At 40.3% G+C, this 12,985-nt stretch overlaps 1 protein-coding gene across 5 annotated transcripts in view; it reads right to left on the bottom strand.

Moving 5' to 3' along the window:
• The window catches only part of ptprfa (protein tyrosine phosphatase receptor type Fa), a 206,526-nt gene that overhangs the window by 110,239 nt on the left and 83,302 nt on the right, over positions 1-12,985 (bottom strand). For all 5 annotated transcript variants that reach the window (XM_066691835.1, XM_066691834.1, XM_066691837.1 and 2 more), the window contains exon 3: positions 617-762. In XM_066691835.1, the coding sequence (XP_066547932.1) occupies positions 617-762 (146 nt within the window). The remainder of the gene's footprint in view (positions 1-616; positions 763-12,985) is intronic.

Below are 12,985 nucleotides of genomic sequence, written 5' to 3'. Positions count from 1 at the left end.
GAAGAATGTTCTATCAACAAGGGAGTCTCATGCTTGCGCACTTGTCCTGTTTGATAATCTCAGTTTCATTTAATGTGAAATCCTCAGGTCTGTCAGATGAAAAGCAGGTAGTTACAAACGCCGTGATCAAGCAGTACCCGAGCTCAGAGATTAAAAGCCTACCTTTCAAAAGCAAAGCAGTTATGTAATATGAGTAATAGTATTGCCCCTCAAGACGGTTGTATTCTGAAATGGTTCCTGCTGAATATTATGATATATCTGATGAAGGTTATCATGCTGAAATGTTGCTGTATCTGGAATTAATGAAATCGGTGTTGAGCTATGTACGTCTGAGCTGCAGATGCTCCTGCAGGACTGCGTGTTGAGTTATTCTTTTTGAAGCAATTTGTTAACGCCAGTAAGCAGCAGACCTGCCTTCTGATTAAACTTTCATGACATGGCGTCCTCTGCAGACACTGGATCAAATTATGTCCGGCTTTCAAACGAGCGGAAAAGAACGTGCTCTCGACAGAAACACCCGCAGAGGTAACTTGTAAAGCCATGGCACTGGGATGGATTCGAACCCTGGCCTGGGTCGGACAACACCTCGGCCCTCCCCGCACACAGAAGCACTCACCTCAAATCGCTGGGAGCTGACTTTCTTTCCCTTTTTCATCCATGTGATCCTTGGCTTGGGTTCACCAGCTGCCTGGCACACAAAAGACGCCACCCCTCCCGATATCCCTATTTGGTCATCTGGGGATTTTATGAAACTTGGCAAGCCTGAGAAAAAGAAAACGGATGGATTACTGCCTTGGTTTTGACTGTGTCAGATATCACAATAGATGGCAAATGTCTTACAGTGCTTTCAAGTAGTATTAGTTACACCATCATGTTTAAAACACTGACACAGCGTTGCCTGTGGCAAAGCCCTATACAAAAGTTTTAAACATCAAATTAACCCCTTCCTTTTCACCTCTATGTAAGGCAGTGCACATTCAATATCTTAAAAAAAAATAAAAAAATTACTCAGCTGGGTTCAAATACTGATATTAACGAAACAGTACAAAGCTAACTATAAAAAGACCTGCAAAAAACAATTATGGACCATAGACATAAAACCTTTGGAGAATTAGTCAATGCCAAAATAAAGTTATGAGTGCCTCTTCCTTAGTATATTGAATATAGGGTGATGAGGGGTTAATGAATATCTATACACTGGCACTGAAACAACCTCCACTGAAGCAGAGCACATTGCTCCAGTGGTTTAATAGCCTCACATTGCAATATACAGACATGGGATTTAACTTCCAAGCCAATTTAATGGCAATGCATTTGTTTTGCCAATTTAATGGTATCCATATAATCAAACGTGCTGCATTATAAATATATATTTAAGACATGATAAACATTAAAGCGCTTTAAACTAGCACTAGTTGTTAAACAGGCAAGTTGAAAAATGATAAGTTTTGTTGTAGATTCATATATTCAAGATAGTTCAATGGAATCACTTGTCCCTAACTCCTTCCGTTCAGATTGACAGGAAGTGTTGGAGATTCGGGATAACATTACTTCTGGACTAACTCAATCTGATAGAAATCCTATAGGATGCAGTAAATCACTTCCTACTCCACTATAGAGCAAAAATCAATCGGGGTCTCCCTAGAATTGATCAAACTCCTACATCGTGTTGTGTGATATTTTGGGATTACTATTTTTACAATGCAGTGCATTCAGACGTAACAGAGGATTACTAAAGCTGTGCATAATAGGCAGTGTAAATTCTGTAGGGCAGAGGAGTTGTCAGCAACAGAGCATTGAAGTCACATTGTCCAATCGTGTGTGTATAACGCCTCACCCTCCACCGTACGCAGGCCTAGCGCGGCTCCCATGGATGGCGTGATGAAGGAGGGGAGCTTTACTAACAACAGCAGCAGGTTCCTCTGGGTTTGGCCTCCTTTTGTTCTCCTATTTGCACTGTTCTAATTTAATGCTCAAACATTCACTTTACTTGCTCTGAGCACAAGCGGAGACGTGTTTCGCAAACAAATAACACCTTGCATGGGCTGCCAGCAACCGAGCTCACCTCCTCAAAAAGATCCTACCAGATACATTTACATACACTTAGCAGCCAAAAAGCAAGTCCAGGTTTTCCAAAATTTGATTATTTTCTACTACTGTGTAATCTATAGCATTACAAGAGCACGTATACAGTTGTACATCTCATATTGTCGTGCGGTGGAAAGAAAATGAAATCTCTAAAGCCAAATCTCACTACTGTGCACACTCAAGATGAAAATTAAAGAGTTAAAACAAAAATGATGCCGTGGTATTCCTCTATACATCGTGTAATAAAAGTTCTGCGGGCAAAGAACAAAAAACAATCAATATCTAGTTAACGTAACGCCTCCTTATACATTAGCAAAATCATATTGTCTATCTTGCAACAATTTCCGCTGAATACATTTTCTGGAAGGCTGAAACAGATTACCCAGCCCCTTGTAGTTACCCTTGCCTTAGGAAAGCACTGTCACCTGGTTTTAAAGCCGCTATTAACAGCCCATTGCGATGGAGAGAGCCGTGTGACACAGGTAGTCTTGCTCTGCCTGAGAGCCCGGTGCTCCTGGGAAATGACTGAACCCGTTGGCTTGGCGCTGCGACACAATGATTAGACGCAGCCTGCAGGGCGGAACATCGCCGACAGAATCTAATCACAGGCCGCAGACCCGGCCCGGCGCTTCTTCACGGCAACCTGGCCATGACACGGCACGGCTGAGCACAGCGCGGGATAGACGCTGCTTCCCTCACACGCTTGCATTGACTCCCCTGACCTGAAACACTGACTATCCCCGGACATGTTTGGATGACATTTCGACTCCACTCCATTGTGTTCAGTTGCTGCTTGACTGACAAAACTGAATAAATATAAAGGGAGAAAACAACATCTGTTATATCTAAGCCTGTTTTTTGATTCTAATGAAATGGCAGCTTTGAGAGAAAGCCACACCATTCACAAAATAGGCAAGGTATTACATAAATAGGTGAATGATGTAAATATATAATCCCAATCCAGGCATTAGATAATGCTAGACAGATATGACTGTGTGTGGTAAACCGGTCAAGACAGCCAGTTAATTAGCATTATGATAACCTTAAGTGCCATTTTTTTTTCCGGCCAAAACATTCTTGTTAAACAAATCAGCATATGGCAGCTTGTATGTGTGTTAACGCAGGATCCGTAGAATGAACTGCATCCATTTAATATGTTGCTTTAATAACCAAATAACAGAAAAACAAAACCTTTGGCACATTTTCCTATTGCTTTCCCTGTCTGTGTGTTCATATTCTCTTCAGTGACTTAGCCAGGTTGAATCAGAACTCGAAGCGCTCAACGTGCAGGGCAAGGATGTCTAAGGGCTGCTTGAATAGGTCAGTAGAAGGTGAAGAGGAGATCAGATTTGGAGAGGTTAAGCTTGAGATGATACGAGTGAATCCAGGAGGTGATAGCAGAGAGGCAAAGAGATGTGAGAGGGGGTGAGGGAGTCAGAAGAGGGAAAAGAAAGGAAGGATCTGGACATCATCTTCAAATAAGTGGTGGGGATGTGATGAGGGAGTCCACAGAGCAGGAGAAGAGAGAACAGGAGGGGGCCCAGAACAGAGCCTTGGGGTACACCTGTTAGGTTTAGGTACACCTTTTTGGACCTTTTCCATTTATTTTTCTTTCTTTCTTTTCAGCACAACACAGATCTGATATAGTATTAATCATTTAAATTACAATTTGAAAACAGAACTATACATTTTTAAACTGCCTTTTGAACTGCCTTTTTAAAACAAGGACCATAGTTTGTGGTGCCTCTCATTACGGTTTCCAAAGGTTCCCTGATAAACAGGCCACCGGCTCCAAAATTTAGACTGAGATTGAAAGCAGGCTAACACCTAAAACAGGCCTGATCGGTTCTTGAATTATTAAATATAAGCCTGATTGCTCCGACACATCTCCCAAATAAGGTGTTTGATGCCGTCTGCGAATGACTCTTCAGGAATCCATCTCATCCATTCCAGTCCTGGGCTATTCACTTTTCATGCCATTGATCAAATTAACGGAGACGAGAAAACATCTTGTCTCTTCTCCCGCCATGTGTTTCACCCTCAAGTGTGCTCCCAGGTGGACAGCTCTGTCAAATCCATCGAGCGATCTGCTTTCCCACTTGAATCAATTAAGGCCTCATGGATCTGAAAGGTGCTCTTTGATCTGATTGATAGGAAATCCTATCAGAAAGTCTTCAGGTGATTACCAGCTTCCTCCCTATTCTGTGTTTATTCCATCATCATTCACTCACACAGAACTAGAGGAAGGGGACAGTAAATATGTTTTGCTTCACAGAACAACAACATTTTGGAGATTTCTGTGGACCACACAATAAACAGTATAACTGATGAAAATGACAATAAGCCAGTCCAAAAAACCACTATTTACAATTACCATGGCTCATGATACAGTAGTGTACAATGCATTATGGTAGAATACATTGCTACAAAACCTAAAAAATTGAAATTACACCAAATCTGAAATTACATCCATTTTAGTTAAATTGGCAGAATAAACAAACCTACCTCTACCAAATGTCTGAATCACATATCCCTAAACCTACCCCAAACCAGGTAATCCTATTCTGAAAACTTAATTCCAGTCACAGTATTTTCTGCTAAAATAACACAAATGTACCTGTAAAACCATTCCTACCTCCCCTTGTATCCTTCATTAATCCCACCATAACCCAAGCCTTCCTTAAATCTAGTCCATCCTAAACTCAGCCCAGTCTTGTACACATAGACACCCACCATATCCCAAAATCTTATCATGGAAAGGTTTTCTAATTCTCTACTTAAAAGTAAACCAAATTCTTCCTGCTTCTGCAGTTCGAGAATTGGGTGTGTTAAATTCCCGGTTTGTGTTAACATCTATAAACTCCGCTGCTGCTCCTGTAATTCTGTAACCTTTCCACGGACAACCTGAAGGCAGCTCACAAACCGGCACTGGTCCACATGCCACAGACGAGAAAAACAAAGGGAATTCAAAGCAGACTAATAATCACATTATATTATATTCCCAATGCCACCTCCGCTATGGATTCCAGGGTAATTCAATTCACCGCTCTTAAAGATAAATGACATTGAGTTGCAGGCCAGTCCGTGGAGAAACACCACAGTCAGTGTGCCCAGCTGTATCACAACTCCAGTCTGGAAGCAGCTTCTTCAAGGGAAAGGCGCAGGGAAAACAACGTGTCCAAGAATTAATTTACACCCGAGTCATTTAGCACGGCAAATCACTCTACAGTGTCATCTCGACTCACAGTATTTAGTTCCAGGCTCTCGGCCATGCCATTTCTGATAATAACAACAGAGCCGCCGAGTCCCCAACAGAACCAAAACCGACAAAAACACAAACAAACAAACAAAAATCTCTCAAAGACAGCCTGACAATATTAAACACGCATTACAAACATCTTTAAAAGCTGACACGCACAAAAAAAGATACCTTTAACTCGGTGCCCTGGAGTGATCCACCCCATTAAAGGGATTTCCGAATCCTCAGATCACTGAACAGTAATTCATGCACAGTTTAATCCCCACTGAGTAGCTCACTAAGCCCAGCCCCCTGAGCCACTGGTTATCCCATTTCCAATAGTGCTCAATTCACCGGGTGACAGCAGCATTTTGTTTAAAGACCGCAAACCTGTTACTCTTTGAAATACTCCTTGTCATTTGGTCCCCAATCAGTCTTTAAGCTTATCTGTCATGGTTCCCCCAAAGGGACACTAGTTCAAACAGTCTTCTATCTTCAAAGTCCTTTCTATACTGGGAAGGCTACCCCGCAATTAAACAGGTTCATTATTGCGGAGATAAGATCAACAAAATAAGCGAACGTACATGGTCCGCTAAAGATTATCAAAATATATACATCTCTCTAGATATTCATTAACACTGAGAGCCCATTGAGATGTTGCTAGAGTTTCACTGGAGCTGTGCTTGGTTATTACTGAAGGAAATGTAAGTTTAGGATGGCCTCGTAAGATGCTAGTAAGCAACGTTTCTAAACAGATGACAAAACAAATCTCCCCATTTTCTAACCCTCAACTTCTAACTTTGTTGTTAGACACCTAAAACAACACTGGTTTTCTCCAGATTATTGTACACCTCCAGAGACTGGTCCAAGCGGCCCAATACATTTTAAATTATTTCCAAATATCATAAAAATATCACTTTTTTTCCATCCTGTCTGACACAGGCGTGTACAGCAACACATTACTAGACTCCAAAAATAATTACACATGATCTTATCTCTTTCTTTATAGATCACATTTTACCCAAGAGCCTCAGAGGCACACATGCAAGCTTCACAGTATATAAGGAACTCAAAGGAGACGGAACATGAAAGATTGTTCGAACCTTCATCTTTTCAGGCTGATCGAAGGTTGTGCAGTCCTCTGACACAGGCGGCTGAGAGTGCGGAGACAGAACACCCAGCGTGAGAGACGGCCACAGGGCCTCGCATTGGTATCTGAAAGCTAGGCCAGTGCCAATTCTGACCACAATAATGATAATGGAGTCAGAGATCATCCAATGCTCCGAGGTAATTCCAGGCCTAAACCCCACTGGGACAGCCATCTCTAATGCGATTAGCCGGAGTGTCGGAAAACTAACACAACAAAAAACAGCCGGACAGCAGCTGGAACCTGTCCATTCAGCGATGGTTCACAGCTGTGTACTGAGTCTCAACATCTGGAACTGGTGGGTATCCCCCCCACACAGTAGCCTGCCCCTCAGGCCCCATTTTTAATTTATTTTTAAATACAGGTTTTCCTTAAAGCGAAACATTTAAATCTGAATGAAAAAGCACAACATAAAACACAAATTAGAGGGAACGATCGTTAAAATTAACAAATTGCGCCGATGCCGGTCTGCCTGTTGCGGCCGAGAAAGCTCCGTTGTGAGGCTGCTACTATTGAGAAGCACTTTGGATCAAGGGTGGGTTTGAATGATCAATAAACTTCCCAGAGTGCAAGCTATTTATTCTCATTAATAATAGATTAGCAACTTATCATTTTCACTTACACTGTTAATATACATTTGTCAGATAGTATCGGGAGTGTTCTTTAGCAGAGCGTTTACAATAATGTGCTTAACACCATTAGCTTGCAATTAATTCTACATAAAGCTGCCTTACTTGCAAATTATTTTTCAGTTAACTAAAACAGCCTTTTTTTATTTATTTGCTTGCTTGCTCATTTGATTGAATGTATTACCGTCTCCATCCCTACAGCTATGCCTAATTATGGAGGGACTCATTTGTGGTCCAACAACTAGTCCCTCTGGTTAAAATTACAAGTTAACCATTTAAACAAATGCTACAGGAAATGTAATTTGTTCACACTCAGATTAATTATAAAAATAATTAAATCGGTAAACAATTAAGGATAGAATCAGATATAGGGGAAAAACATGTTCTCTATGCATTTCACTCATTTAAAGTGTATATTTAAATCTCTCCAGTGAGACAGAGGTAGGCAGTGCATCTCACACATTTTCAGAGATTTAAGGATTATGCATTTATTGATTTTCACAACTTCATTTCCTGAAATCCTGGAAACTGAGAAACAAAACAAATAGGCTGGACATACCTGAAAGTGCTGAATTATGGTTCAAACATTACAGTAATTTGGAGCTGTCGGGAAGACATTAAATATTAATATAATTGATGATGCTGAGTAACTGATTGCGAATGCATGTACAGTGCAACTACGCCGGATCAATGAGTTCTCCAGTATTGGCACCACACACTGTTTGACTTCATTTTCCGCTATGAGGAGTTGTTGTGACTAGAATACAATACTACATGGTAAGAGCACGGAACAATATCGTACTTGTTTCCACTGGCTTAGCCACACAAGTAGCAGTATGTATACATTTTAATTAATTTCATTTAATACAGTTCTACTTGCCTTTAAGATGGCCATTTTTCTGTGCACCACAATTATTTCATAATGTCAGTACAGTGCAGCAAAACAGGATCTAGCACAGTGAACACTTCTCTCTGCAGCCCTTCACACAAACTCTACTAGCAACTGCGTAACAACAACAATAAACCACACTGGCTCACACTTTACACCTTTGTGGGTGGTTTCGATGCAAAAAGACAGCTATTCAGTTTTACTCGCCTCTAATTACCATCCTAAAAGATGGCATTAAAAATAACACTAATGATAAACAACAACAAACATTCCACTACAGCGCCTTCACAATGCAGCTTGTGTCACGTTTACATCCCTGTTTGAGGGAAGCGGGGTCCTTCTAAAGAACACACTGTGCTGTGAATTTCTTACCAAACTCCTGGAAAAAGGCTTTGACAAGTGGGTTGAACTGGCAGGCACTACTGGAGCATTAGTGGAGCTTTTATGTTATGACTTTTCCTCCCTGCACCATTTACAAACGCAGGCCTGACAAGCATGAAACAGGAAGACTATACTGTTGGAAGGCAAACTAAAGTGTTGAAGCGTCTGTTCAACACGTGCTTCAGGAGGTGACCTTCCTGTCGCTTCTTGCTTGAGCCCCGTGCCATCCTCAGTGGGTCTCTGGGACCGAAAAAGGATTAAACGGCAGTAAAATACCCTGTCTGGTACCAATTCCTTTCCAATTGTTAATGCTCTGGGGTGCCACAAAACTCATTGCCAGCTTCTCAAGGACATCTCTAAAAAATTCAGAGATAACTGCACCTAGCTTTTGGCTCTCCCTCTATTTTGGCTAACATACTAAATATTCTTCTATGGGATAATATTGCGCAAGTTCCTTTGAAGTGTTTTAGATATAATAATCGTGTTTTAAATATACAGTTACACAAAGTGCAATAAAATAATTAGTAATTTTGTTTCATGACATACATTTGTGATTTCCTTGAAATGGCAGGAATTCAGATAAAGAAAGATTTTGCTCTCGTTCCGATTTAAATGCCAGCTGCACATTTGACATTATATGCACAACTGTTGAACTGTCAACACCTACCCAAATTGCCATAAGGGGAAATGAAATGAAGTTATCAATGTTACTTACGTGTGAATCCATAGTTACTATAAAGGGCTGATTCAGGGTCTAACAATAACTAAGTGTTAGACAAATGAACCTCAATAAGGAATAGACAAGCAGGAAAGAAAACAAAAAAACACTTACAAAGATGTAAGTTACCATATAAAAGAAAGCTCAGGGTTTAAAATTACCACAAACAAATGAGGCTCTTGTCATAGTCCTTTAAATCTATAAAGTAACCTCTAAGTGATTTGAAAGGAATGAGTCATTTTTTGTGGTTTATAATGTGAATCGTGCATTAAAAAAAAAAAGAAAAAAAAGATCATAGCAGCATTTCTTCTCTCTCTCCTCTCAACTTTCATGTTGGAAGAATAACATGCCGGCTATTCATCTACTTACAGAAGAAGAAGGAAAAAAAAAACACTTATGGTGCCAGCTGAACTTTGTTCTTGAGTAAACCCTGCCTCGATGCTGTGAATCCCACCATCATAAAGACGTTGTTCTGCTGAGCGATTACAAGACCATTACAATAGTCTCCTATTCTCCAGCGGACGTCATGGAGGAATGGAGGTAGACACAACACAGAGCACACTGCCATGCTGCCCCGGAGTATGATGGTACTCAAAGCAAAGAGAACAAGGAATAAAATCACCACTAAACCTGGGGGTGTCAAAAGGTTAACCAAGCAATTCTCCACAAAGGAAGTGCTGCTCTTGTGGATTTTACCAAATGGTTAGCTTCTAACAAAAAGGACAACACTAAGGGATAGTAACTTCCTTTAAATAATAATAATAATAATAATAATAATAATAATAATAATAATAATAATAATAATAAACTAGGTTATGTGACCTCAAATATATGCAGGTTACAAACCTCTGGCAGAATTGTTTAACTAAGGAATTGGCATGTTAGCCAGCCAAGACAGTTCTTCTGTAAGAAGCCCTATGGAGATATTTTGCCCTTCCCACATGCTTCAGCATTACAAGCATTTAGGATGGACTACATGAATATGGATAGGAGAATGCCCACAGAGCTATGATGCCACATTGAATTCTGGGAGGTAAACAGACTAGAAGAGCCGCAGAACCACTTCAGAACAAGCCACATAAAAGACCAAGAACCGGCAACACCCTGAACCTTACTGAAATTTCTCAATTACTTCCCCAAATTGCACCGCTATATCACGTCCACTTAGTCATGCATAAGTACAGTACACAATTAATTTCAGACCTTGTTTGCTTATTTATTTATATGCCTGCTGTATCTCAGCATGCTTGTTTTTCTAATTAAGAAAATAAATGTGCAAAAGCTTTTTTCGCAGCTCCTGGAGGAGACATCTTTCCAACTGCTTGTCTGACCCTCTCCGGGGTTTTCTGTGAATACCATCGCCATCGGAATTGTCAGGACCGATAACTGTTGATCAGATAAAGACAGTCACTTATAGTAAAAGTAAACGAAACACAAAATCAGCAACACCTTTCATTGCCAAAAGAAAGAAGAAAAAACAACAACAACAATAAATCAAGACAGGTTTCCTCTGGGAACCATGATTGCATTTCTCCTCTTGTTAGGATAACAAGGTGCTTCAATCGAATAACAAAAGACTTCTTCTGTATCTGCAAAGTTACTCAGATTTGATGAAGATGAAAGAGTTCACAATTATGGCTTTCAAAACAGGTAACCAGAGACGCAGCTAGCATCAGCCTTCGTGCTCCGTCCTGCCTGCGAGGGGAAAAACATTGAGGGCTTTCACCACAACGCAGCTCCTCTGAGGACGTGCCAGATGAGGTGGAACTCAGTCTGCCTGAACTGAACCCTCTGGGAACGGCAGCTCAGGTCCCTCCACTACGGACAGCTTGCAGTGGGCCAATCTGGATGGCAGCCCATTTTAACCACACAGTCAGTATAAGCACTTCCTTTGTTTCTGAGTGACACGCACATGCTTGAGTGGGACAGGTAGAGGGATATAGGGGTGGGCTTTCCTCTTTCCCTCACAAAGTCACGCTGAGAAGATTCAAACAGGCTGAATGGGGAGGGTTCCTCAATGCTATTGGACACGATGGACTTTTTATCTGCAACAGGAGATGGGGCATAACAAATACTGGTATAATTCTTTCCCCATTATATTTTTGTAGTCATCATCAAAATATCACCCAACCCTAGTTCAAAAAATTGGCAGACCGACCAAGGGTAGCAATTCTGTTCAATTCTCAATCTCAAGGCAAGTTCATTTGTGACATCAGATTGTTTTAAAGGGTAGCATTCACCTTCAGCTGGCCCATTTGTGGCTCCTGTGCCCGTCAATGACAAAATGTTTTCAGAAAAGGGTAAGTGCTCCCTGGGGTGGTCTGTGATCAGCTGTGACACAGGGCAACCTGCAAAGCTAGAGCTTTAGCTATAAGTCAGAAAGACCCTTTTGACTAAACTAACCTTATTAAGGAAACTAATTTTACACTCGTCTGCTCATGTCGTTCCTCTGGGACTTCAGACACATTACTGTTTTCATCCCCTCCCTCTGTTTCTTCTCCCTGCGAGGTCTGCAGTATTTAACCTCTCACCCAATTGAAACAGCTGTCTATTAATAAATTACATCCACAAAGTACATACATATAAAAAAGAAAGGCCTGACAAACCAACACTAACAATGACTGTTTTCCAAATGGAAAACATGTCTGCAAAGACACATTGTTACAATACTGAACTCTGTGTGTATTGATTACCAGGACTATCAAAGAGCAAGAAACAAAGCCAACCTCAATAAACAAGTTGTTTTTACATCACCATGTCATAATACAGGAACACAGTTACATTGTTAGTGAATTGAGGGCGAGATTTTGTTCTTATTTGTCAGTTTGGATTCCTCCCACGGTATATAGATTTGATTTGAGATCAACAATGTAATGTTTAGGCATTTATCTCTTTGAATTATTCAAGGTAAAAACAAGGAATGTCCTGAATACTCATTTCAGTACCTGGGTAGAGATTGCAGGTGCATGGTAGACTATTTATCTCAGCTAAAATATTGAAGTTGAAATCAAATCAGGAAAACAGGGTGTTTATCTGAATCAGCATAGTGCCACCGCACTATGATTGCTACAATAGCGAAACGATCACTACTGAGCATGAAAGGATGCATCTGGGCACAGTACTATGAAAGACAGCAATGGGCTGAGTTAGAATAATTACATTTTCTTCAAGCAAACATTCCCCTTCTGTCCTTTTCTTGAATTAAAATATTAGCTTATAATAACACCACACATGAAATATATACATCCTTTCTTCATACAATACAGTCAATGACAATTTGGATGGTTACAAGAGAGAAAACTTGTCTGTCGTGAGAATCGTATAACTATGACGACAATAACTTCAATCTCTTATGGATTCTCGACTATTTTAGGTTTCAGTAACGAGATTTTAATGGTGTCTAGGCTAATAGACAGTGAAGTCTTTAATCTTGCATGAGTAATTTTATTTTATTTAATTTTCTGGGAGACTAAAGAAGCGGGTGTGCGTAAACAATTAGTTGCAAGAAAAAGGTAGATCTTAATATGGGGAGAAACATTCAAAAACGAGAGAATTATTACTCAATCACTGATATCCCCAGCACAGTTCAAGATGTGATGATGTGATCCTGGCATTGTACTGCGGAGACATTTGTCTGCAACAACTCTGTGTACCCATCAGGTAAACAAAGGCTAACATTAGCTCAGCACATGAAACAAGTTAATTTGTTTCCATAAATACATAATGATAGAAAAGTTATGGCTTTCCTGCATTTTAATTGTAAAGTAACAGCTGTTAGAAGTGTTTTTATGGCAATCTGCTCAAATATAAAATAAAAAGAAGACAATGTTGAGGTATGTTCATAGTTCTTACCAAATGCTAATTTTATTGCAAATAGAGCAAATATTTGAGACTG

Source organism: Amia ocellicauda, chromosome 19 (genome assembly GCF_036373705.1).
Source record: "Amia ocellicauda isolate fAmiCal2 chromosome 19, fAmiCal2.hap1, whole genome shotgun sequence".
Taxonomy (NCBI): domain Eukaryota; kingdom Metazoa; phylum Chordata; class Actinopteri; order Amiiformes; family Amiidae; genus Amia; species Amia ocellicauda.
Note: the sequence above shows the minus strand (reverse complement) of the source record. Positions and strands in the feature narration are given on the sequence as shown.